This window comes from Pelophylax lessonae (genome assembly GCF_965119305.1).
Source record: "Pelophylax lessonae genome assembly, chromosome: 1".
In the NCBI taxonomy this organism is placed as follows: Eukaryota; Metazoa; Chordata; class Amphibia; order Anura; family Ranidae; genus Pelophylax; species Pelophylax lessonae.
Window position 1 is genome coordinate 559,927,591 of NC_138768.1, and position 26,882 is coordinate 559,954,472.

A 26,882-nucleotide genomic window follows, 5' to 3' on the forward strand; every position below is an offset into this window, starting at 1 on the left:
TTTAATTATGTACATAATTTACAAAAAATATAAAAAAAAATAAGCACCAATTATAAAACATAAGTATTTAGCATCCCGTGAATTTTACATATAAGTACACAAGAATAGCAGCCACTTTCTCAAATTCAGAAATATACAGCAACATAATTTTGACAGCATAGTAGTTAACACCTGTATTTTAACCGCTTGCCAACCAGCTGCCGTAGTTTTACGGCAGCAGGTTGGCTTTGTCCCACAAAACGATGTACCTGTACGTCGCTTCGTGGGACCGCTAGTTGGGGCACGCATACACTGATTGGCAACAGGGGGAGCCAATTAGCGGGTCCGGCTGCTGCGATGTCCACCGGGCACCCACGATCGCTCCCTGTGGAGACAGAACGGTGGTCTGCCGTTGTAAACACACAGACTAATGTTCTGTCAGTAATCAACACAAGGATCCTGTGTTCCTCTTAATTAGGAACACAGCTTTCTGTGTTTATTCAGCAAGCCCATCCCCCACACATTTAGAAAGCATCCCCTAGGGACACATTTAACCCTTTGATCACCCCTGGTTTTATCCCCTTCTCTGCCGGTGTCATTAGTACGGTAACAGTGCAAAGTTTTAGCACTGATTACTGTAGTAATGTCACTGGTCCCCCCAAAAGTGTCAAAAGATGTCAGGTGTCCAAACTGTCCCTTGCAATGTCGCGGTCCTGCTAAAAAACGCTGATCGCCACCATTACTTGGAAAAAGGAAAACTTTTGTGCAAACCATTTAATATACACTTATTGGGATTGATTGTTAATGTTTTTTTAATTGGGAATGTTATATAGCAGAAAAAAAAAAAAAAAAAAAAGGTTTTGTTTTTTTCCAGAATGGTCGCTCTTTTTTTGTTTATAGTGCAAAAAATAAAAATCACAGGAGGATCAAATACCACCAAAAGAAAGCTCTATTTGTGGGGAAAAAAAAGGACATAATTTATTTGGGTACAGCGTCGCAATTGTCAGTTAAAGTAACGCAGTGCCGTATTGCAAAAAAAAAAAAAAAAAAGGTCATTAAGGGGGTAAAACCTTCTGGTCCAGAAGTGGTTAAAGGACACCTTTGAGAGCTTAGATATAAAATAGAAATGGCAAAACGTGTTGGCATTTTAAAATCAACCAATCACATGCTTCATTTTACTTTGCAAGAAAAAAAATGGCAGTTGGGTGCTGCTATGGCAACAAAGATATAGATATACATTTTATGTCAGACCTATGCACAAGGCAGATTGATAGGACAACTTTCCCCTTAGACATTTTTATCTAGAGTTTTTGGCAACTGAGTGGACATCGTGGTGGCAGGCACACATTCTTCTGGAATTTGCCTCTTTGGTTCTTCAGCAGATTCTTCAGGCTGCATGAGGAAAAAAAGACAAAAAAAAAAAAACACAAAAATAAAAAAATGTACTTCTTGGAATGTTTAATATGTTACAGATTTAAAATGAAATAGATTTGTATCTCAATTTTTAAACAGAGAGATAGCTCTATATTTTAAAGCAGAGGTCCTACAGTGCATCCAGAAAGTATTCACAGCGCTTCACTTTTTCCATATGCTACAGCCTTATTCCAAAATGGATTAAATCAATTATTTTCCTCAAAATTCTACAAACACTATCCCATAATGACACAAAAGAAGTTTGTTTGAAATCTTTGCAATATTTTTTTTTTTTTTTTAAATAAAACACACACACACAAAGTATTCACAGCCTTTGCAATTACATTCTAAATTAAGCTCATGTGCATTCTGTTATCATCCTTGATATGTTTCTATAACTTGATTGGAGTCCATGCCCAATCAACTGAATTTACCACAGGTGATTTGGAAAGGCACACACCTGTCTATACAAGGTCCCAAAGTTAACTCTGTACATCAGAGCACCAACCAAGCCACGAAATTCAAGGAATTGTCTGTAGACCTCCGAGACAGGACTGTATTTAGACACCAATCTGGGAAAGGGGTACAGAAATATGTATGCAGCATTGAAGGTCCCAATGAGCACAGTGACATTATATGTAAACGGAAGAAGTTTGGAACCACCAGGACTCTTTTCAAGGCGGACCGCCTGGCCAAACTGAGCAATTGGGGGAGAAGGGCCTTAGTCAGGGAGGGGACCAAAAACCCAATGGTCACTCTGACAGAGCTCCAGCGTTTCTCTGTGGAAAGGAGAACCTTCCAGAAGAACCACCATCTCTGCAGCACTCCACCAGTCAGGCCTGTACGGTAGAGTGGCCAAACGGAAGCCACTCCTCAGTAAAAAGGCACATGACAGCCCTCCTGGGGTTTGTCAAAAGGCACCTGAAGGACTCTCAGACCATGAGAAACAAAATTATCTGGTCTGATGAAACAAAGATTGAACTCTTTGGCCTGAATGGCAAGCGTTATGTCTGGAGGAAACCAGTCACCACAGCAACATGCTGTGGGAGGGGGGGCTTAGCGGCAGGAACTTGGAGACTAGTCAGGATCGAGGGAAAGATGAAGGCAGCAATGCACAGAGACAACCTTGATAAAAACCTACTCCAGAACGCTCCAAACCTCAGACTGGGGCAAAGGTTCATCTGCCAAAAAGGACAACGACCCTAAGCATACAGCCAAGATAACAAAAGAGTGGCTATAGGACATCTCTGTGAATGTCCTTGAGTGGCCCAGGCAGAGTCCAGACTTGATTAAATATCTCTGTAGACATGTGAAAATGGCTGTGCTCCAATCTGATAGAGTTTGAGAGGTCCTGCAAAGAAGAATGGGAGAAACTGGAAAAAAAAAATAGTTGTGCCAAGCTTGTAGCATCATACTCAAAAAGACTTGAGGCTGTAATTGGTGCTTCAACAAAAGTATTGAGCAAAGGCTCTGAATACTTATGTAATAAGTTTGCAAAGATTTCAAACAAACTCCTTTCACATGGTCATTACGGGGTATTGTTTGTAGAATTGAGGAAAATCCAATTCATTTTGCAATAAGGCTATAACATAACAAAACAAAAATGTGGAAAAAATACAGCAGTTTTTAAAAACGCACATTTTTTTTTTTTTTTTTTTTTTTTAGCTAATTTAAGTGTGAACAATACCATTCCCAATTTTATGGTAAAATATAAGAGATGATGGGGCAGGATTATTTTGCTGGGGAAAAAAAAAAAAAACAAATGGGGACAAAGTGTTGGGCAGAAGCAGAGTACTGCAAGTCCAGGAGGCAGAAAGAGCTGGTTGGGATTTCAGTACACCAAAGGCACACTGTGCTGTCAATTCCATCAGGAGCACACTGGATTTCCGACAGATTAACAAAAGTTCACATATAAATAAAACAAAAGTTCACATATAAATAAAACATTTTTTTTTTTTAAGCAAAAAAATAGCCCCTTCCAGATTTATCTATAAAACAAACAAGCAACTAATCAGTGCTGTATGGACAGACAACAAACTTGTGCACAGAGACACAATACAGTGTGAATAGGCTGATGCAATCGTTGTATAGATGCCAGAGAGGCATATACAGTATATTGTAGCATATGTACTACAGCTAGAAATACATTTTATTAACACAGCCTGAAGAGGAAGGGCCAATTTGCTTCTTCACTGTCTCCTTTGGCACCTCTAGGGGGATTTAAATGGTTTTAGCTGGGTGAAGATGCCCGTTTTTTTCTGTTCCTGGGAGACAGACCTGCTGCATAAAATTTGATCCTCGGGGTAAATTACCACCACTCAATGTCCTTCAATCCCTTTACAGAACATTCCCCTTGGCAGACTGGAGATATCACCAGCTAGCAGACTTTTTTAATAAGCTAGGGCCCGACCTGCGACCGCAAGACTCACGATCCCCATTTGAAGCACTGTGAAACTCCCAGATTCTGGACATCTCCTCTCCCACATGTACAAGCTTGTTTTGAGTAAGTAACCAGTGTCCACCCCCTATTACAGGTGCATTTCATAAAATTAGAAAATCATCAATAAGTTAATTTCAGTAATTCAATTCAAAAAGTGAAACTCCTATTTTACGCAGATGCGCTATACACAGAGTGATATATTTTTAGTGATGCACCGAAATTTTCGGCCGAAAATGGGCTTATTCCATTTCGGCCAAAAATGGGTTAAAGATGCCGATATTAACCACTTGCCCACCGCTCACATTGAGCGTACTGCGGCAAAGTGGCACGATGCCGTCCAGCGACGTAGACCTACGTCGCTGGACTCCTCCCCCTGTAGGCGGCGCTCGTGCGCCGCCGGAGGCTCGCTCCCGCTGTTTTCATTCACAGCGGGAGTCGGGCCAGGGGAGGAGCAGCGGCAATCGCCGCTGCTCTGCCCTGATCGTCGGGGAATCGAGTGAGGAGATCCTAAGTGACAGGGACTGACAGATTGGAGTGTTCAGCATAGCTGGACATCCGATCTGTCCCTGTCTCACAAAGTCACCTCCCCCCCCACACGTCAGTAAGCACCAGGCATACATTAACCCCTCCCTCTCCAATAAAATTAACCCCTTCACTGCCAGTGTCATTTTTACAGTAACAGTGCATATATATATAGCACTGATTACTGCAGTAATGTCACTGGTACCCTCAAAAGTGTCAAAAATGTCAGTCAAGGGTCCGATCTGTCGGCCGCAATGTCGCAGTCCCGCAAAAAAAAAAAATAAAATAAAAAAAAAAAAAAAAAATCGCAGATCACCGCCATTACGCGTTAAAAAAAAAAAAACACCAAAAATGACAGAAATCTTTCCCTTAGTTAGTAAACGCAATAACTTTTGCGCAAACCAATCAAAATACGCTTATTGCGATTTTTTTTACCAAACATAGGTAGCAGAAAACAAATTGGCCAAAAATTTAAAAAAAAATTAGATTTTTACATTTTTTTTGGGGGGGAATTTCATATAAAAAAAAAGTTAAAAATATTGTTATTTTTTCAAAATAAACGCTCTTTTTTGTTTATAGCGCAAAAAGTAAAAATCGCACAGGTGATCAAATACCACCAAAAGAAAGCTCTGTTTGTGGGAAAAAAAAGGACGTAAATTTCGTTTGGGTACGGCGTCGCACGACCGCACAATTGTCAGTTAAAAATCGCACAGCGCCGAATCGCAAAAAGTGGCCTGGACGGAAGACAGCAAAATCCTCCGGTGGTAAAGTGGTTAAAGATGGCCGCCCCGGGCGCAGGTTTCAAAAGACCCACCTCCCGGTGATGTCACCACTACTACGATCTGTGCATGAATGAACTAACACACCGGGCGGGCGAGCGGCCGCTAATAGCTATAACTATGTGAGCGCTTCACTTCCCTATCAGGCGGGTATCTCCTCTGACAGGGAAGTGAAGCGCTCACATAGTTATAGCTATTAGCGGCCGCTCGCCCGCCCGGTGTGTTAGTTCATTCATGCACATCGTAGTAGTAGTGACATCACCGGGAGGCGGGCCGCCGGCCAGAGGCGCGTCTTTTGAAAGGAAGGACAGAGAGAGAGTAAGGAGATTGCATCCTTGGGATGGGGAGGGACGCTGAGGCAGGGGGGGGGGGGGGAGGGTGTACTGCCGAGAGGGACGCTGGAGGCAGGGGGGGGAAGCTGAGGCGAGCTTACTATTGGTATTAGTATTATGCAGCATGAGGGGGTTAATGTATTGCCACTGCTGGTCACTGATGCATTAGTGACCGACCAGTGGCAGTTAATTAACCCCTTTGTGCTGCATTAGTGCAACCAGTATCAGTGTTAGTGCAACCAGTGTTAATTAACACTGATACTGGTTGCACTAATGCAGCACAAAGGGGTTAATTAACTGCCACTGGTCGGTCACTAATGCATCAGTGACCAGCGGTGGCAATACATTAACCCCCTCATGCTGCATAATACAAATACCATTGGTAATTAAATTAACCTCTTGCCAACCCGTCACAGTACATATACTGTCACAGGGTGGCAGCTACAGGTGTACGTCGCTGCCTGTTTTTGGTGTATGCCCCTCTTCTATCTATTTTAAAATTATTTTGGGGAAAAAGTCATTTTCGGTTTCGGTTTTCAGGCAAAGGGCTTCCTGCATTTTTGGTTTCGGCCTAGAATTTTCATTTCGGTGCATCCCTAATATATTTCAAGCATTTCTTTACATGTTGAGGATTATGGCTTACAGCTAGTGAAAAGCCAAAATTCAGCATCTCAGAAAATTAGAATATTACATAAGACCAAATTAAAAAAAAGGATTTTTAACACAAACGTTGGCTTACTGAAAAGTATGTCCATATACAGTATAGTAAGCACTCAATACTTGGTCGGGGCTCCTTTTGCATGAATTACTGCATCAATCACGCGTGGCATGGAGGCAATCAGCCTGTGGCAATGCTGAGGTGTTCTGGAAGCCTGGGTTGCTTTGATAGCGGCTTTCAGCTCATCTTCATTGTGCGGTCTAATTTTCATCTAGACAATACTCCACAGATTCTCTATGGGGTCAAGCGAGTTTGCCGGCAAATCAAGCACAGTAATACCATGATCAATAAACCAGGTATTGGTACTTTTGGCAGTGTGGGCAGGTGCTAGTCCTGCTGGAAAATGAAATCTGCATCTCCAAAAAGCTGGTCAGCAGAGGGAAACATTAAGTGCTCTAGAATTTCCTGGTAGAGGGCTGCGCTGACTTTGGACTAGACAAAACACAGTGGACCAACACCAGCAGATGAAATGGCTCCCCAAATCATCACTGACTGTTGACACTTCACACAGGACCTCATGCAACTTGGATTCTGTGCCTCTCCAGACTCTGGGACCTTGATTTCCAAATTAAAATGCAACATTTTTCCACAGTCTGATGATTTGGGTAGCTGGGAAAGGACTGAAACAATGGCTGTGGTTGAAAGCTGACAGAAAGCAAAGTTGCAGGAAAAATGAAAACATGAATGGCCAGTATTTGGAACAGAACACTTTATGTGGTTATAGTTAATTTAGAAGACTCACCCTGTGTTTAAGGTAAGAAAGGTATGTGTCCCATCCTACTGTGATCACATTGACATAAATGACACGAAATCTTGGCGATAGGAAGTAGAAGTTAATCATTTGCGCAGCTGGCCACACAGTCCAATCAGCCTATAAGAAAAACAGAAGTATAAAGTGAATACATTTATATGTACATGGTAATTAACATGGTGTTTAGGAACAAATGTCAAAGCAAAGATTTAATGGAAAACATTTACTAGCAGGAAAACTGTATTTGTAGTTTACACAAATAATCATTTCCCTGCCAGGCCCTGCTCTCCATTTTTCCCCCTCTGGCGGCCAGACTATTTTTTACATTTTTATGCTTTATCGTTTTTTTTTATTACAGCTATTAGAGAGTTAAGCCCCGTACACACGTACTAATCGTCGGCCGAACGATCGGCCGTCTTTTGTCCAGGGCTGTCGTGTCTGTTGAAAACTGCAAAAGACTGCACACAAATTTTGTCGGCCAACAACAGCCGACTGCAGAAGTGATGTCATGTGATGGTTAACTTTCCTTGTCTTTTTTCTTTTCCGAGCATGCCCAGTCTTGCAAATCTGCTGATTGTCGGCCGAAATCTGTACTGACTGGCGAACAATCGGCCATTCTGGTGTTGGCCAACAAAAATTTTAATGCCTGCACGACAGATTCTGTTCGGCCGAAAATGCGCTGTCGGCTGTCGGAAGCATCATACTAACAAGCCTACAAACGGCCGATCGGTCGTCGGCCAAATATTTACTGCCAACAATCAGTACGTGTGTACGGGGCTTTAAGCCCCGTACACACGTATCGATTGTCGGCCGTAAATATTCGGCCGACCGATCGGCCGATTGTAGGCTTGTTAGTATGATGCTTCTGACAGCGCACTTTCGGCCGAAAAGAATCTGTCGTGTAGGCATTAACATTTTTGTAGGCCAACACCAGAATGGCCGATTGTTCGCCTCCCAAATCATACATTTTCTGAAAGCAGGGGACTGGTAGAATGCAAATGGTGGTACAGATTTTGTACAGTGGGCATAGAAAAGAATCACCCATCTTTAATCACATTTTGTTACTTTGCAGCCTAAAATGAAGACACAGTTTTGGTTTTATCCAGCTCTATTTACTTAGTGCAACTTATAACAGCCAAGTAATAGATTTAACACCAAAAAAAAACACAATCAAATCAAAAGACAGAATCAGAGTTGGAAAAGGATTACCTCCCTCCTAAAAATGACTTGTACACTCAATCAGGTGTAGCTAATCACCACCTCAATGGCGCACAAAGCCATTTGACTTTCAACTTTAATCAGCTGTGGTCGTTTTGATTAGCTCAGCATTTCCTGGAGCATTTTAGTCCCAGTAGTGCAACTGAAGCAATCAGTCGACTATGGGTGGCAAGGCACTGTCAAAAGATCCCCGGGATAAAGTTGTGGACAGGCACGAGTCAAGATATGGATACATGCTGGAGAGGCTGTGGCGGATTGGCCACCCATGCCCACACATGGTGGTGGTGCCCACTAATCAAACCCTACTGGTCTGCTGTTTTGAGGATTTCAGAAGCTATTCAGGGATTTCCTATCTCCAGCGATCCCTGGGTAGTTCTCTTCCATTGCACGGAGATTCCAGCAGATTCCTATAGTTGCTCCATCACTCCACACCTACTCAACGCCACCAAATCCCTGATCCCTAGATTCTGGAAAAGTCCAACCATCCCCCCCATATCCCTGTGGCTCCACACTGTGGACCACCTTTTCCATATGGAAGATCTGACCCTGGAATACAGAAATTAAGCTGACAGAGCGTTTACAACATGGTGGATTTCCTTTAAATATTCCCCCGAATATGCCTCCCTTCGGTCTTAACTTCCTAATGGTTATCTTCTCTCTGTTTCTAGACATGTGTAGAGCCTCAGGAGTCAGGTGCCTCTCACTTCCCCCTCCCCTCCCTCTTATCTTCCATTCTTTTTCTCCCTTTTCTCTTTCTTTGAATCTTAGATAGGTGACATGTATGACCATGCTCAGTTACACGGTCCGAGCCCTAAAGGCCGGAATGCTCATTTGATGATACAAAATGTAGATGACCATACAAGATGTTAAAGTTCTCTACCATTATGGATATTTTTTTTTCTTCTTCCTATGTTATGTGCCATAATGTTCCACCTTTCTTCTATTAGGGTATTCATGTTTAAATGCTATGTAACCATCTTTCTTTCAATAAAAATGTATTGAACAAAAAAAAAAAAAAAAAGATATGGATACATAAAAATGTCAAAGGCTTTAGTAATGCCTAGAAATCCAGTAAAATTATTAAGAAGTGTAAGGTATTTAGTACAACACTCCCTGGAGCAGGATGTCACTCCACAATGTTACATAGTTACATAGTTAGTGAGGTTGAAAAAAGACATCAGTCCATCCAGTTCAACCTATGATGTGTGTGTGTGTTTGCTTTTAACCGTACATTGTATACCCCTGTATGTTGTGGTCTTTAAGGTGCCCATCTAATAGTTTTTTGAAACTATCAATGCTCCCTGCTGATACAACTGCTTGTGGAAGAGAATTCCACATCCTTACCGCCCTTACAGTGAAGAACCCCTTACGCATTTTAAGGTTAAACCGCCTTTCCTCTAGTTTTAGTGAGTGGCCATGTGTCTTGTTGTATTTCCTTACTCTGAATAGTTTGTTCCTTATGCTAGGGTCGCCAGTACAGTATTTGTACATTGATATCATATCCCCCCTCAATCGTCTCTTCTCCAGAGATAATAAGTTCAGGGCTTGTAGTCTTTCCTCATAGCTGATGTCCTCCATTCCCCTAATTATTTTTGTTGCCCTTCTCTGGACTCTTTCCAATTCCAGCACATCCTTCCTGAGGACCGGTGCCCAGAACTGGACAGCATACTCCAGATGTGGCCGGACCAGAGTCTTGTAGAGCGGGAGAATAATCTCTTTATTTCTGGAGTGAATCCCCTTTTTTATACATCCCAATATTCTGTTGGCTTTGCTTGCAGCTGCTTGGCATTGCATGCCACTGCCAAGCCTGTTGTCTACCAGTACCCCCAAGTCTTTTTCCATCCTAGACTCCCCCAGAGGTTCCCCCCCTAGTGAGTAGCTTGCTTTCTGGTTTCTGGCCCCCAAGTACATTACTTTACATTTATCAACATTAAACCTCATCTGCCATGTAGTTGCCCACCCCGTTATTTTGTTTAGGTCCGCTTGTAAGGTTTCCACATCCTGTATAGAAGATATTGGCATGCTTAGTTTAGTATCGTCCGCAAATACTGAGATTGTACTAGATATCCCCTCCTCTAGATCATTTATGAATAAATTAAACAGGATTGGCCCCAGGACAGAACCCTGGGGGACCCCACTTTCCACCCCCGCCCAATCCGAGTACTCCCCATTAATCACCACCCTCTGGACTCTCCCCTGGAGCCAGTTCTCTATCCAGGTACTCACCTTATGGTCCATACCTATCTTCCTTAGTTTGTACAGTAAGCGTTTGTGGGGAACGGTGTCAAAGGCCTTTGCAAAGTCCAGATACACCACATCCACTGGCTTACCTTTATCTAGATGGCAGCTCACTTCATCGTAGAAGGTTAATAGATTGGTTTGGCAAGAACGATTTTTCATAAATCCATGCTGATTACTACTAATTATATTGTTTTCATTACTAAAGTAATGGATACAAGAGCCAGGAGGAAACTGGTCAGAGAGGCTACTAAAAGGCCTACAGCAACTCTGAAGCAGTTGCAGGAATTTATGACAAAGAGTGGTCATTGTGTGCGTTAGACAATATCACAAATTCTCCGCAAATGTGGCTTTTTATGGGAGGGTTGCAAGAAAAAGCCACTCCTCAAGAAAGGCCACATGCAGTCACGACTGAGCTTTTCCAAAGCGCATCTTGATGATTCTGAGGCCACATGGAAAAAGGCATTATGGTCAGATGAGACTAAAATGAAATTATTTGGCCTCAAAACCAAACGATATGTCTGGCGGAAATCCAAATAACACTATTCCTACTGTAAAGCATGGAAGTAGTAATATCCGGTTATGGGGGTGTTTCTCTGCAGCAAGGACTGGAGCACTTATCGGGATAGAAGGAAAAACGGATGGGGCAAAATACTTTTTAAATTCTTGAGGAAAATCTGCTGCCCTCTGCCAGAAAGTTGTCATTGGGAAGAATGTTTACCTTCCAACAAAACAATGACCCAAAGCACACAGAAAAAATTACCACACAGTGGTTGAAAGTCCTTGTATGGCTTAGTCAGAGTCCAGACTTAAACCCCATTGAAAATCTGAGGAATGACTTAAAGATAGCCGTCCACAAATGGTCACCATCAAATTTAACTGAATTTGAGCAGTTCTGCAAAGAAGAGTGGGCACTTGGATGTTATAAGCACTGAGTCAAACAGCTGGATAAAAACAAAAAAACAGGGTCTGTCTTAATTTCAGGCTGCTGATATTTTAAAAAGGGAAGGTATTTTTTTCTTTACCCACTGCATAACCTTTGATAGTGTTGATAAATATATTTATCAAAACTATAATTTTTCCTAGAAATACATAAAATCAATATTAGCGCACACAAAACACAACATTTTATTTATACATGTTAAATTAAGCCTTTGTACAGTGGTGAAAAATCACTAAAAATTATGTGTGTAAATACTTATTTGGATGTTCCCCCCCTTGTGATAGGGAAAAAGGGCAGAGTCTTTAGTTTCCTTCTCCCTTGACAACCACGCTAACCAACACTCAAAATGGAAGTGCTTAGTACTGAATGCTTCCTTATTCATTCACAAGCTAACAGAAATTAGTAAACATGCTTCTCATCTCTACCAATCTCCTTCAGTGCCTGAATGAATGTGGACGTGCTCAGTACTGTGCAGAGATGGCAGAGACAGCGGGCAGCAGAAAGCACACAGTAGCAGAGGATGGCAGTATGTGCGGCAGAGGTTGCAGTTACATTCTTTGGAAAATGGATGAAATTGCTGCTGATCACAACTCTTGATGAAGCTAGAGTCTGGGAGACCATTCTGCTGCAACCATTACCATACAGCAGGGATTCCCAAATTACGGCTCTGCAGATGTAGCAGAACTACACATCCCACGAGGCATTGTAAAACTCTGACATTCACATACATGACTAGGCATGATGGGAATTGTAGTTCCTGAACAACTTGAGGGCCACAGTTTGGGAATCCCTGCCATATAGCATAGGGGGATTGTAGCAGATACAAGGGTTTCTGAACCAGCCTGCTACAAGAAGTTGTGTTCCTACATAACATTAACATACAGACATAAGGGTTTTGTCTGAATAAAACGGCTGGCTTGGTGGCCACTCGACTCTGGTCTCATCCCTGGTAAAAAGTGGCTTTTCTTTTTTATTTTAACCCCTTGGTGCTGGCCAAATACGTGGCCTCTCTGTGCCTGGGCGCCGAGAGGCTGCATTATTGTGTGAAATACGGTCAATACCGCTGTGCCAAAAATGTGCGCCCTGCACGCTCCTGGCATAGTTACCGGCACCTAATCGGAAGCTCCCGATCGAGTTTTCAGATCCCGTGACCACTATGACAGCCAATCACCGCAGTCACATGATCTTCAACACCCTGCCTCCCGGCATCCTAAACCTCCTAAAGGACAGGGAAGTGCCAGGGTGAAGAGGCCAAGGAAGAATTAGCCTTATCTGGGCTTAAGGCTCCGTTCACATCTTGGCGTCCCGGATCATGGGCAGAAAACTTTTTGGGGGACAGGCGCCCTGCGATTCTGTTTCTGCGATTTTACCACAATTCGTCGGGCGACAATCGTGGGAAAATTGCGCCACGCGTTTGGGTTGCCATTAGAAGTGATGGGGATCACACGGACGTCCCACAATTTGCCGTGATTCGGGATCGCGGGCAGAATCACAGCGATTCTGCCTGGGATGCCAAGATGTAAATGGAGCCTTAGGCTTATCGGCTAAATATTATATTACTATACCAAGCAGATAACCTTCTATTTTCTTACCTTATAGAACTCCCAAAATTTGTCTTTGAATTCTAGCAAACTCTCATTCAAGCTTTGCCCTTCCATGGAACCCATACCTGTGTATGAAAATATAGTTAAATGCTTTTCATAAAATAGCTACTTAAACAAGTTTTTTGTAGCTATGTTCCAACAAACATGAAATCATATACAATATTTTGACAACCCCGTGGGCTATTCATTATTATTTACCACAGATTACTAGTAAAAAGTGCCCTAAGCTCTATGTGAAAGTTGGCCATGGAAACAGAATTTCCTGATAGCTGTGGCATCTTGCAGCAGGATAATGGGCCCTGCTACATGGCAAAAATGGTTCAAGAATGGTTTTAGGAAGGCGGCAACAACAAGATTTAGGTGTTGACTTGGCCTCCAAATTCTCCAGATCTCAGTTCAATCGAGCATCTATGGGATTTGCTGGAAACAACTTCCAAGACTTAGAGGATCTGCTATTGGCAACTTGGTGCCAGATAACACAGCATTACCGTCAGAGGTCTAGTGGCATCCATGCCTTGGGTCAAGGCTGTTTTAGTGTCAACATAAAGCTTGGTGGTCATAAAGTTATAGCGGAGAATATATTATATATATATATATATATATATATATATATATATATATATATATATATATATACACACACATATACACACACACTACTATATTACCAAAAGTATTGTGATACCTGCCTTTACACGCACGTCCACAAGGTTCGGGTCTATGGGAATGTTTGCCCATTCATTCAGAAGCACATTTGTGGGATCAGCCACTAATGTTGGATGAGAAGGCCTGGCTTGCAGTCTGCGCTCCAATTCATCCCAAAGGTGTTCTATTGGGTTGAGGCCAGGACTGTGCAGGACAGTCAAGTTCCTCCACCCCAAACTCGCTCATCCATGTCTTTATGGACCTTGCTTTGTGCACTGGTCCAAATCATTTGGTGGAGGGGGGATTATGGTGTGGAGTTGGCCCCTTCGTTCCAGTGAAGGGAAATCTTAAGGCGTCAGCATACCAAGATATTTTGGACAATTTCATACTCCTAACTAACTAACTGTAAAGACAGGTGTCCCAATACTTTTGACAATATAGTGTATATCTTAACATACATAATATAATATACAATATATACTAAGCGTTAATCGTGTATGCACAGCTGGAACAATGATACACATCTATGGTTGTAGTTGCCAGATGTTCCCAATCCCACTGTGTGTAGAACAACAGAGGAGATTTTGAAGCTTGCACAGTAATCCTCCCTCCGTATAGCTGTTAGCTGGCAGGCATCTGCTGCTGTTGTAGATCTAAAACTTTCATAATTTGGGCTCATGCACATGGTGCTGCCAGGGTCCTCTGGCTTTTTTTTTTTTTTTTTTTTTTATTGCAGCTTCATGTTATTTAAAGAGGAAGTAAACTCTTCCATATTTTTCCCGTTTTTTTTATTCCCTACAAAGTAAATGCATAATGTGCTAGTATGCATCGCATACTAGCACATTATATGACACTTCACTGCAAACTAAGCCTGCGTTGTCCCCACTGGCGGCCGCATCCATCTTCACCAGTCTTTCTTCTGGGTCTGAGGACTTCGGCTGTATTAGTGGCCGGAGCCACATGACGTCACTCCCATGCATGCGCGCAGGAGCTGCCAGTCACGGCACAGTGCTCTGAAGAAATGGCACGGGCAGCTGTTTCTTCAGAGTGCATGCACCGATGACATCATCGGCTGAATGCACTTTAAATATCTCCTAAACGGTGCAAGTTTAGGACAGGGCTCGACAAATTTGCTATGAATCTAGGAGCCAGCTAAAAAAGTTAGGAGCCAGTTTTTTTTGGTAGCGTGGGTTGTCAGGGCAAGTAATTTGCGCCCCCTAACTCTCACTTACAGCAGAGCGGTCAGTCAATAACTCCAATGTAACGTATTACATCAAGGTTATGGGCTGGCCAGAAAGAATGACATTAAAAACCTGTTATAGGGGAAACTCCTTTTTATGCTAATGCATCATGACTGCAGCATGTAAAATACCCTCATCTGCTGCCTATTGTAGCTTAAGGGTGGCAAAAACATGTCTTTAGAGCACATTTTTACCACCCAACTGCACATCTAAATAAAACCTTCGTGACATTTTAAATAAAATACAGAAAAGGATGAAAGAAGTATCCCAGCGCTGCTGATTTTCTGTTGCCTCTTTGCAGCTACTTCCTGCCTGTGTGTCCCCCTGTGGTGATTGTTGATAATACACAGGGCTTTATCAGAGGACATAAAAAACTGAATTTTTGTAAAATCTTACCTGTAAAATTCCTTTCTCTGAGTCCTCCGACAGTCGCCGCCTCTTCATATTCGTCACAATGGGTATTAGACTTTGCTCCGAAGGAGTAGCTAGGCAACAGAATATGTTAACATTAAAGCTTTTAACATATCCCACCCTCAAGGGGTGGTCCCCTCAGTCAATACCCTCCTACTTCCTGCAACCATATCTCAGTTTCAGTGGAATAGCAGTAGAGTATACAACCAAACCCCAAAAGAGGGGCGGGGGCGGCGACTGTCAGAGGACTCAGAGAAAGGAATTTTACAGGTAAGATTTTACAAAAATTCCGTTTTCTCTTACGTCCTCCGACAGTCGCCGCCTCTTCATATTCGTCACAATGGGGACGTCCCAAAGCAGTGCAAACATGAGGGGTGGGAAACGCATCCGCGCCGTAAGGCAACGCAGTCTCCGCATCAAAGAAAGGAACCTTACCAAAGGAAGGAAACCAGCTGGGCAACAGGAAAAAAACTTGCTCAACAGGAGCAACAACCCAGGAAAAACAAATAACCAGGGGATAAAAAAACGTATCCCAACAGCCAGGGGTCCCAACAAGGGACCCTAGGGAACTGCCGCACTAAGAACCTTGCGGCCAAAGGAAGCATCCGCCGATGCCTGAACATCTACCTTGTAGAATTTTGTGAAAGTGTGTACGGTCGACCAGGACGCCGCCTTACACACCTGGGCTACAGAAGCCCCATGACGACAGGCCCAAGACGTACTCAGATCTAGTAGAGTGCGCCTTCAAAGGCATAGGGGGAACTTTCCCCTGCAAGACATATGCCTGTTCAATGGTCTGCCTGATCCATTTGGCGATGGTAGAGGCCGACGCCGCCATGCCCTTCCGAGGACCCTCTGGAAGAACAAACAAAGAATCCGTCTTTCGAAAAGACTCAGTCGATTTAAGGTAAACCCTAATCGCCCGAACAACATCCAAAGAATGCAGCCTCACCTCTTTCGGATGTTTAGGCTTCGCGCACAGCGAAGGCAAGACAATATCCTCATTGAGATGGAATTCCGAAACTCGCTTCGGAAGAAAAGAAGGATTAGGTCGCAAGACCACCTTATCCAAGTGAATAACCAGATATGGAGACTTGCAGGACAAAGCCGCCAGCTCCGACACTCTGCGAGCCGAAGTGATCGCAACCAAAAAGGCGACCTTTTTGGACAACATAGACAACGAGATCTCCCTGATCTGTTCAAAAGGAGCACGTTGTAACACAGATAGAACGAGATTCAAGTCCCAAGGGGGCAGAGGATCCCTCCTAGGAGGTACCAGATGCCGCACTCCCTGAACAAAAGTGCCAACCAAAGAGTTGGAAGCCACGGGACATTGAAAAAGAACGGCCAGCGCAGACACCTGACCCTTGATCGTAGCCAGCGCCAAACGCTGATCGACACCTGCCTGAAGGAAGGACAACACTCGAGAAACCGAGTACGTGCGGGGGTGAAAACCCCCTGGACTCACACCAGGCAAAATAGGCCTTCCAGGTTCGGTAGTAAACCTTCCCCGAGGAAGACTTCCTCGCGTTGACCAATGTATGAATGACCTCAGGGGAGATACCCCTCTCCTTCAGGACCTCGGTCTCAACAGCCAGGCCGTCAAAGCCAGCGACTGTAAAGCAGGATGGTATATCGGCCCCTGAGACAGGAGATCGTCTCGAAGAGGTAGACATCACGGGGGGTGGACCGCCAGATTCACGAGGTCTGCGTACCAGGACCGGCGAGGCCAGTCCGGTGCCACAAGAATCACCGTGCTGCGTTCCGAGTGCAACCTGCGAAGGAACCTGGATAGCAACTGAATAGGTGGAAAGGCATACATCAGCTCGTACTGATGCCACGGGACCACTAACGCGTCCGACGCGTCTGCCCGAGGGTCGCGCGTCCTTGCCACGAACCTTGTTGTTGAGACGAGACGCGAACAGGTCCACATCTGGAAGACCCCACTTCGCGCACAACATCTGGAAGACAGCCGGGTGGAGAGACCAGTCCCCCTGATCCAGGATCTGGCGACTCAGATAGTCCGCCTGCCAGTTCTCCACCCCCGGAATGTGAACTGCCGTTATCGCCGGGACATGAGTCTCGGCCCAAGACAGAATGTCGGCCACTTGCCGAGCCGCTCGGGCACTCCTGGTGCCCCCTTGGTGGTTGATGTAGGCCACCGCCGTGGCATTGTCCGTCTGCACCCGAACCGGACAGCCCTGCAGCCGGTCCGTCCAACGACGAAGGCAGAGGTTTATTGCCCGCAACTCCAGAATGTTGATCGGAAGGGAGGACTCCCCCTCCGACCAAGTTCCCTGGGCGGACAGAACGCCCAGAACACCACCCCAGCCCGACAGGCTGGCATCCGTGGTGATCACCGTCCACGAGACAGGACGAAAGGACTTGCCCCCCGATACCATCGGGGACTGGAGCCACCACAGAAGATCCCTTCTGGTGCGATGGCTCAACGAGATCTGAAGATCCAGAGAGTGAGGTCGCCCGTCCCACCTGGACAGGATCTCCGCCTGGAGACCCCGCGTGTGAAACTGGGCGAAGGGAATTGCTTCGAAGGCCGAGACCATCAATCCCAGACATCTCATGCACGCCCGCAGAGACGAGTGTGGAACGTCCCTGAGGGACCTGACTTCCTCCTGAAGAGTCCTGAGTTTGTCTTCCGGCAGGAAGACCTTCGCCTGGACTGAGTCCAGGATCATTCCCAGGGTAGGGAAGACGAACCGACGGACTCAGCGTCGACTTTGGAAAATTTATCGTCCAACCAAACTCCTGCAGAGTTTGCATCGTGACAGACAGGTCCTTTTCCAGACCCTGGCTGGACGCAGACCGAACCAGAATGTCGTCCAGATACCCCAGGACAGAGATGCCCTGGGCTCTCAACAAGGCCAGAACCGGTGCAAGCACCTTGGTGAAAACCCCTGGGGCCGAGGCGAGACCAAAAGGTAACGCCACGAACTGGTAATGATCCTCCACAATGGCGAATCGAAGGTACCTCTGGTGACCCTCGAAAATCGGGATATGAAGGTACGCATCCTTCAAATCGATGGAGGCCATGAATTCCCCCGGAACCAGGGCAGCCACCACCGACCGCAGGGATTCCATGCGGAACTTGCGAACCCGCACAAAGCGGTTCAGAGCTTTCAAGTCCAGAATTGGACGAACCTTGCCCTCCTTCCTGGGCACGGTGAACAGATTGGAATAAAACCCCCGAAATCTGTCCCGATAAGGCACCGGAACCACCACTTCCTGAGCCCTCAGGTCCTGCACCGCCAGGTGCAGATCCCGTAAACGCTCCGGAGACAGTTGAAGATTTGAGGGAAAGAATCTGCTCTCCGGCCGAGAGAGAAACTCGATCTTGTAACCAGATCGAACGATTTCCTGAACCCACCGGTCCCGCACGCGGACCAACCAGGGTTGAAGAAAACCGAGCAAGCGTCCCCCTACCCCAGAACTGGGTGAGGGCGCCCCTTCAGGCCGCACTGTTATGGGCAGCGGTCCGGACTGACCGGACTTCTGTTTCCCAGACCAGGGCTTCTTTTGAGAGCCTTGACCCTTGAACGGTTTGCCCTTGTAGTGCGACCGAAAAGCACGAAAGGACCCCTGAGAAGGCCGAAAATTAGCATGCTTCTTCCCAGGAGCCCCCTTAGCCTTGGGGAAATGGGGCAAGAGAGTGCTCTTACCTCCGGTGATCCCCTTTATCAAAGCATCCAAGGACTCCCCAAAAAGGCGAGACCCATCATAAGGCAGATTGGCTAAGGTTTTACGCGAAGACTGGTCCACCGACCAACACTTCAACCAAACCAGGCGGCGAGACAACACCGCCACACTGTGTACACGTGCAGCCAACGGGACTAGGTCCAAGTCCGCATCACACAGATACATGACACCCTGATGGATTTGATCCACCATAGCCAGTGTCGTCGGCGAGGCCGAATCAGCCACTAGGACGCGCCTAAGCATCTGCGTCCAACTTGCGACAGCCTGGGCTGCCATAAGAGAGGCAAACAGAGCCTTTAGCATCGAACCCGCAACAGAATAAGTATGACGGGCAAGAGACTCCATTCTCCTATCCGTGGCATCACGGAACACCGGGGAATCCTCTGCAGGAATCGCAGTGGATTTGTTTAAAACCGCAATTGCGTGATCCACCGGGGGTGGCACACACCACCATTCATCAGTGGAAGGCGAAAAAGGATAACGCAGCTTGAACCTACTAGGTACAGCAAAAGGTTTGCGTAAGTGGCGCCATTGTTCCTTAACAGCGCGCTGAAAATCATCAGTGCAGGGAAAAACCTGCGGTGTCCTGCGTTTTCTCTGCGTCCCATAAGCCGCCAAGGCAGCGGGAGGACACACTTCATCCTGCAAACGCAGCGTTTGTTTTATGGAAGCAATCAGTTCATCCATGATTGCAAGCTCTTCAGGCGAGCCAGGGGGAGAATTATCAACCCCTTCAACTTCAGCCTCCACCTCGGACCCCAAGAGATCCAGGGAGGAACGGGACCCTGATAAGGAGACCCCCGCCATAACAGCCCCATCACCTTCACCCTCAGAATCAGAGGAAATAGAAACTCTGGGCCTTTTAGTAGATTGAGCAGCCACCAGCATCTGCACCTGAGCAGCAAGGCCAGCCACTATAGCGGCCAAATCCCCCCCTGGGGGGGAAAGAGCAGACCCCTGGCTTTCCGCCAAGGTGGCAGGAAATTTGCCCTCCTGAGAATCCATTGCCCCAATATAATATGCCGGAGAATAAAGGGTTAACTGCCCCTTTAACAAGCGCGGCGAGCGCAGCCCACCGCACCTCACACAAGCACAATGAGACCCCCACAGGGACAATAAACTGAACACAGGCAATGGATATAGGAAGAACAGAAGGATAAAACCTGAGGAGATCCCTGCCGCTGCTGCTGCCTCGATCAGTGCACCCAGGAGAAGAGGAAGTGATGAAACCAGGGCGCTCTATTAAAGCCTATGTGAAGGCTACAAGAAAATGGCCGCCTACATGTAGAACATGCGGCCGGAGCGAGCGCAGGCAAAATGGCGCCGTTTGGCGCCGAAACCGCCGCTTCTACAATACAGTTATGCAGATAACACTATCCATGCAAAAAAACATGGCAGATCGCCGAAGCAATCGCTGTATCGTGCCCCAACATGACAGAAAACATGCCCCACAGCACACAGCTCTGCACACTGAACACAGGCTGACACAGACAGTGTCACACAGCTCCCCCCCCCCCTGCAGCCCACAGCATGCAGCAGAGTGATAGGGAGACAAAACAGTGTGAACAGAGGCAGGTTACACAGTCCCAGACTGACACCCCCCCCCCGATATACAGGTCCCCACATAGATACACTTACCTCTCAATGACGTGGGGGACCCGCACAGGCGAACAAGCCGCTGCACATGAGGCAGGGAGAGTCGCATTCAGGATGCACAAAACGGGGGTTAAGAAACCGCACAGCGTCCAGTGAGGTAGCCACCTCACCAATCATCCCTGCACCGAACAGGGATGGGTCGTTCACTGCGCCAGGAGCGTTACCTGGCTGAACGCTCGATGGCAGGCTGGGAAGCCACTGACCCACGACCTGCGACCAGGGGGATCAGCCCGAGACCCAGCCCGCATAATCCTCTTCATCAGAAGAACTAACTAATGCTGACAAAAAGTAAAGAGAGAGAAAAAAACTCAAACAAAAATCAAAAAATAAGAACAGAGGCTGGGGCAAAAAGCCCCAGCACAGAGAGAACCAGCTACTCCTGACAAGCTAGACATTGAAACTGAGATATGGTTGCAGGAAGTAGGAGGGTATTGACTGAGGGGACCACCCCTTGAGGGTGGGATATGTTAAAAGCTTTAATGTTAACATATTCTGTTGCCTAGCTACTCCTTCGGAGCAAAGTCTAATACCCATTGTGACGAATATGAAGAGGCGGCGACTGTCGGAGGACGTAAGAGAAATATAATTTTAAAGCATGCCTTGCCTCATCTCCCCTCCTCCACCTCATAGCACACCTTAAACAACTGCACTTGAACATCGGCTCAGTGTGTCACAGCATGGACACAGGAACACACACACACACACACAGGCAGCCCCCGTGCTCTATCCTCCACCAGAACCCTCCCCCCCTCCCTCACAGTAGTGACTGTGACAGTCTGCCTGCAGGGTCAGGTAAAGGCCACACAGGCTGCCGGGTCCTCCTCCACCTCACTCTTCTCCAAGGTCTGAACCAGTAGCGGAACTATCAGGGTCGCAGCGGTCGCGATTGCGACCGGGCCCTGGAGTTCCGCTACCTGAGGGGGGGCCCGCCAGCCCCTGTTTTCTTACAGCGGCCGCAGCGTGAGGGGGCCCGTCCGTCCGCCTGATGACTGTTCGCTAGTGGTGGCTGTGGCTGAGTGAGTGAGAGACTAGGCTGGATGCCGCCTTCCCCGATCGTTGTGCGGGGGGGGGGGGGGGGGCGGAGAGGAGAGGTACAGGCATGTCATGTGTGCAGTCAGTGTACTGTAAAGCAATCTACGAGTACCTGCATTCTGTGCATCCTGCTGCTGTGCTGCCTGCACCGCCCTCAGCCCTGCCTATCCTCCAATCCGAGAGATGGCTGATGCAGTGAGGCAGCAGGGGTGAACAGTCACTGAAAGTCAGCTGACACCAATAGAGTGCAGGGGGAGGAGGAGTTCTCCCATCTGCCAGACGAGTGTGAAGGGATCAATGCTGTGTCTGCCTGAGCCTGAGTGACTGACTGCTAATCGTAAGTGAACTTCAACTTGCCTTCCCAAACTCCACCCTTGCTGGCTTACTGCCTCTTAATGATCCCATCCCATGCCTGGCACAGAACAGATCTCATCCTCTACAACAGAGCTTTTGGGGGTGTAGGGATGAGATCTGCGGTGGTGGGGGGATGGGATCAGTAAGACAGAGGTAGTCGTGACACCACATCCCACCCCTCCTCCACCCCCCCACCATTGCCCCCACTGATCCCTCTCTACCATCAACCCTTCACCACTGCCATTGATCCCACCCCCTCCAATCCATCACCCCCTCTCATAACCGCCATTGATCCCACCCCAATATCCACCCACACCCCTCACCATCGCCGCCACTAATCTCACCCCCCCTTCACCACCACCTCTGATCCCACACCCCTCCCCACCACCGCCGCCCCTGATCCCACACCCCTTAACACCATTACCGTCCCCGATCCCACACCCCTCCCCACCACCATTACCGTCCCCGATCCCACACCCCTCCCCACCACCATTACCGTCCCCAATCCCACACCCCTCCCCACCACCATTACCGCCCCTGATCCCACACCCCTCCCCACCACCATTACTGCCCCTGATCCCACACCCCTCACCACCATTACCGTTCCCTTTTCCCACACCCCTCACCACCACCATTACTGCCCCTGATCCCACACCCCTCACCACCACTACCGTCCCGGATCCCACACCCCTCCCCACCACCATTACTGCCCCTGATCCCACACCCCTCACCACCACCATTACCGCCCCTGATCCCACACCCCTCCCCACCACCATTACCGCCCCTGATCCCACACCCCTCCCCACCACCATTACTGCCCCTGATCCCACACCCCTCCCCACCACCATTACCGCCCCTGATCCCACACCCCTCACCACCATTACCGTTCCCTTTTCCCACACCCCTCCCCACCACCATTACCGCTCATGATCCCACACCCCTCACCACCATTACCGCCCCTGATCCCACACCCCTCCCCACCACCATTACTGCCCCTGATCCCACACCCCTCACCACCATTACCGCCCCTGATCCCACACCCCTCCCCACCACCATTACCGCCCCTGATCCCACACCCCTCACCAGAAACAGAAATGTTTTACTTTGTTATATTGCAAAAGAAAATAGGGTCAAAAACATGCTTTTTTGGGGGGGGGCCCTTCATGATTTCTTGCACCGGGGCCTGAGAAATCTAGTTACGCCTCTGGTCTGAACTACTGTGGGCTCTGGGGGGAGGAAGGCCAGCCTGATAAGGACGCGACGGGCAGCATAAGAGAGCTCAGAGAGCAGCCATTCCGGACCTTGCTCTGGCAGAGGAGAGGAGGCCAGCCCCCTCCCCTCTCATGTTACTCACAGCCGGACTTCAGATTACTGCACAACTCCAGGGAAAATACAGAGACCAGGGAGGGGGAGAGCGAAGCATCAGCTGCCTGACACTCTGAGCTGCGTGTCCAGTCAGTCAGGAGTTGCAGAGAGTGGGCTGGCGGCAAATCAGGAGCCAGGACGCGGTTTCTGGTCGCCATGGCGACCTGGGTTTGTTGAACACTGGTTTAGGAGATATTTACAGTACCTATAGGTAAAAGTTATTATGGTGGGTTTACAAACACTTCAATGTGGCCATGCAAATGTGCTCACTTATGTGTGAATTTACACAAAGCGTTCAGGGGAATATAAAAAAAATTTGGAGAGGTGCTTTTGAGAATAATTTACATGTAGAGGTGCATAAACATGCGCATATGCATGTTTGCTTATTCTATTGGCTAGACTAAATTAATATTCTAGCCAAAAGAAGGAGTTTAAAGTCATACGCTTATAAAAGCGCACAAAAATACACAAGATTAGAGGTACTTTTTTCTGCCAGATTCATGGATACCCTTGTGCATGAGGCCTTAGAAGTTGGCCATAGATTTATGTTCAGACTACATACTGAAGTATATAAATGGCAAAGTTTGCTTACAACAAAGCCCTCCAGGTCCTCAGTGTAGCCAATACATACACTATCTTTAGCTAGATGGAGTAAAGAAATATAGTATACCTGTAATTAATTTTTTACTGCGTTGATCAGAGCAGTACCCCCCCCCCCCCCCCACGTCTGGAGAGTCGCTGATCGGCTCTCCTCTACTCGTGCCTTGTCAGCACAAATAGAGGAAAGCCGATAACTGGCACTTACTGGTTACAATGTGATCAGCTGGAATTGGACACAGCTGATCACATGGTAAAGAGCCTACGTCATAGCCTCTTTACAGAGATTGGAGATGCGGTGTGTCAGAGCGACACATCTCACTACGGATGGGGGCCCGCGCTAGTGGTTCATCCTACTGGACGTCATATGACGCCCAGTCAGGACAATGAAACCACCGCCCAGCCGTCATTTTGCTACAGGCCAGGCGGGATGTGGTTAATAATATTTTTATTACAAAGTCCTTTAAAAAATATCCTAAAATCTTACCTAAAAAGTACCACACTCCAAAGAAAGGGGAAGCCACTAGCTGGTCTGTTAACACCTTTTTCAAAACCACTTTCATCCTCTGGCCAGGAAAGGCCCTATCCAACCACGAGTACCAGAAATGCATAATCGGGCCCATTGAGCAGCCTATGGCAAACATACGGCCTGAAAGGAAAGAGGAGTAGACAACAAATGATCAGTGAAAAATGGATGCCCTGGATTAGAAAGAGCAATACTTGTTAACATTTCCCTGTGGCATAACATTACAGCAGGCCTAGATGCTAAATTCAGACGGTTATTCAAATGTTATAGAGAGTGGGTAGGGGTATAAGGCTCCGTTCACACTAGTAGCATGTATCTACAGTTTTCAGCAGCATGACACTTTTTATTGGAAACAGCCTTAAGCCTGGTTCACACCTATGCAGCTTGCTCTTGATCCATTTCTGCAGGGCTTTTTTCATTTTTCGCACATTTTATCCTTTTTTTTTGCCAAATTTGTTGTTGGTTAGAAAAAAAAAAAAAAAAAACGCACTACATGCTTTTCTGCAGCTTCTCCATTGAAGTCTATTGAACCCAAAAACGCACAGTTTTGCGTTTAAAATAAGTTCCTGACCCTTTCCAAAAATGCTGCAGCTGAAAAAAAGCATAGTCGTGACCGTGTCCAATAGGAAACAATGCTAAATGGACTGTAGTGGATTTCTGCAAAAAGCACTAAAAAATGCATAGATGTGAACAAGGCCTTAGGCTGCACCTAACAGCTTTGTATTTTTGTGGCAAAGCCGGTCCTAGAATAAATTCCTGCACCACAAATGGAATGGACCACAAATGGTTGCAAAAGTTGGTCAAGTGCCACAAAAATACAAAGCTGCCTATCAAAAAAAAAAAGAAAAAAAATGCAAATGCCAATCTCTCTTTAGAGAGTAAAGCTAGTGTAAACGAGGCCTTAGCGGTTTTCTTCAGGAAGCAGAATGTACAGGACTGTGGGAATTGTATACGTAAGTTGAACTGGATGGACCTGTGTCTTTTTTTAATCTTATAAATTAAAATGCTGGCCACAGATTGAGCGATTTTCTTTCCTGCAACCACGGGTTGCAGGAAAGAAAGAGAAAAAAAATAAAAAAATAAAAAAAGTCAGAAGGTTTTTTTATTTGAATGCATTCTATGCATTAGGATAAAAAGCATTCTGTGTGCAGTAGCCCCCCTAATACTTACCTGAGCCCCCTCCCTATCTAGCGATGTCCACGAGTGCCTCATCCACCCAGAACTCTATCTCTCTCCTGATTGGCTGAGACACAGCAGGGGTGCCATTGGCTCCTGCTGCAGTCAAACTCAGTTAGCCAATCAGTAGAGAAGGGACGGGGCCAAACAGCAGCCCGTGTCTGAATGGGCACATGAAGCTGCAGCTCAGCCCAGGTGCCCCCATAGCAAGCTGCTTGCTGTGGGGCCACTCAACAGGAGAGAGGGGCCAGGAGACCCAAGAAGAGAATAATCCGGGCTGCTCTGTGTAAAACAAACTGCACAGGGGAGGTAAGTATTTCTATAAAAAATAACAAAGACTTTACAATCACTTTAATCTGATCAGCGTTTCTAGAGTAAAAGCTGCAGTGATAAGTTAAACTGTTACTTTAATTCATCCAAATCTGCTTATAGTTTGTTTCTCCAACATGCTAATGTCACTAGTAAATAAAACCTATCCTATTTTAGACTCAGTGATACAATCATTAGGTCTTTGTGCTTCTCTATGCAATTCAGGCAGACCATGGCTGGTGCGAAGAGCCGAAAAAGGTGATATTTATAGCTTTCTTAAAACAGGAAGCTGTGGTAACACCCACATATGGTGCTGAGCCTCTATTATTTAAAAAACTAAAATCCAATTAAAGGGTGGGCCAGGAGCTAGGCAATGCTGGATGTCCTCCAGCCAGGACATAAGGTAGGGGAAGATCTGATTTTCTGCAAGTTCTAATGCACACTGTGAGAAGTTTATAGTGAGCAGCGAAATCAGAGTTGGCAATTTCAGTACAGGAGAGGTGCCTGTACATCTGTGCAAGACTCAGCTCAGCTTTAAAGTGACTATAAAGTCTTTTTTTTGTTAAAAATAACAAACATATTATACTTACCTATTCCGTGCAGTTGGTTTTGCACAGAGCAGGATGCTCCTTCTCCGGTCCCTCTTCGGTGCTCCTGGCCCCTCCCTCTGGCTGAGTGCCCCCACAGCACGCAGCTTGCTATGGGGGCACCCGAGCCGAGTCACAGGTCCCTGTGTCCATTTAGACACAGAGCCGCGGCCCCGCCCTCTCTCTCCTCATTGGCTCACGGACATTGATTGACAGCAGCAGGAGCCAAATGATGCCATGCTGCTGTCTCAGCCAAATAGGGAGAGTCTCAGGCAGCCAAGACACTCCTGCAACATGCTGGAGCGAGAGGGGGCTCAGGTAAGTATAAGGGG

The 26,882-nt window shown here is 46.6% G+C and overlaps 1 protein-coding gene and 1 long non-coding RNA gene across 2 annotated transcripts in view; one reads left to right on the forward strand and one right to left on the reverse strand.

The window, feature by feature from the left end:
- Window positions 1-1,258, forward strand: LOC309557976. The gene is made up of 2 exons (XR_014225399.1): window positions 1-173; window positions 1,062-1,258. It is a non-coding gene; the product is annotated as an uncharacterized lncRNA (long non-coding RNA).
- Window positions 1,165-26,882, reverse strand: part of LOC309557952 (mpv17-like protein 2) — a 26,911-nt gene continuing 1,193 nt past the window's right edge. The window contains exons 2-5 of the mRNA XM_082260828.1: window positions 24,440-24,601; window positions 12,926-13,002; window positions 6,926-7,054; window positions 1,165-1,371 (exon numbers count right to left, since the gene is read on the reverse strand). Of these exons, the coding sequence (XP_082116954.1) occupies window positions 1,267-1,371; window positions 6,926-7,054; window positions 12,926-13,002; window positions 24,440-24,601 (473 nt within the window). The 3' untranslated portion in view covers window positions 1,165-1,266. The remainder of the gene's footprint in view (window positions 1,372-6,925; window positions 7,055-12,925; window positions 13,003-24,439; window positions 24,602-26,882) is intronic.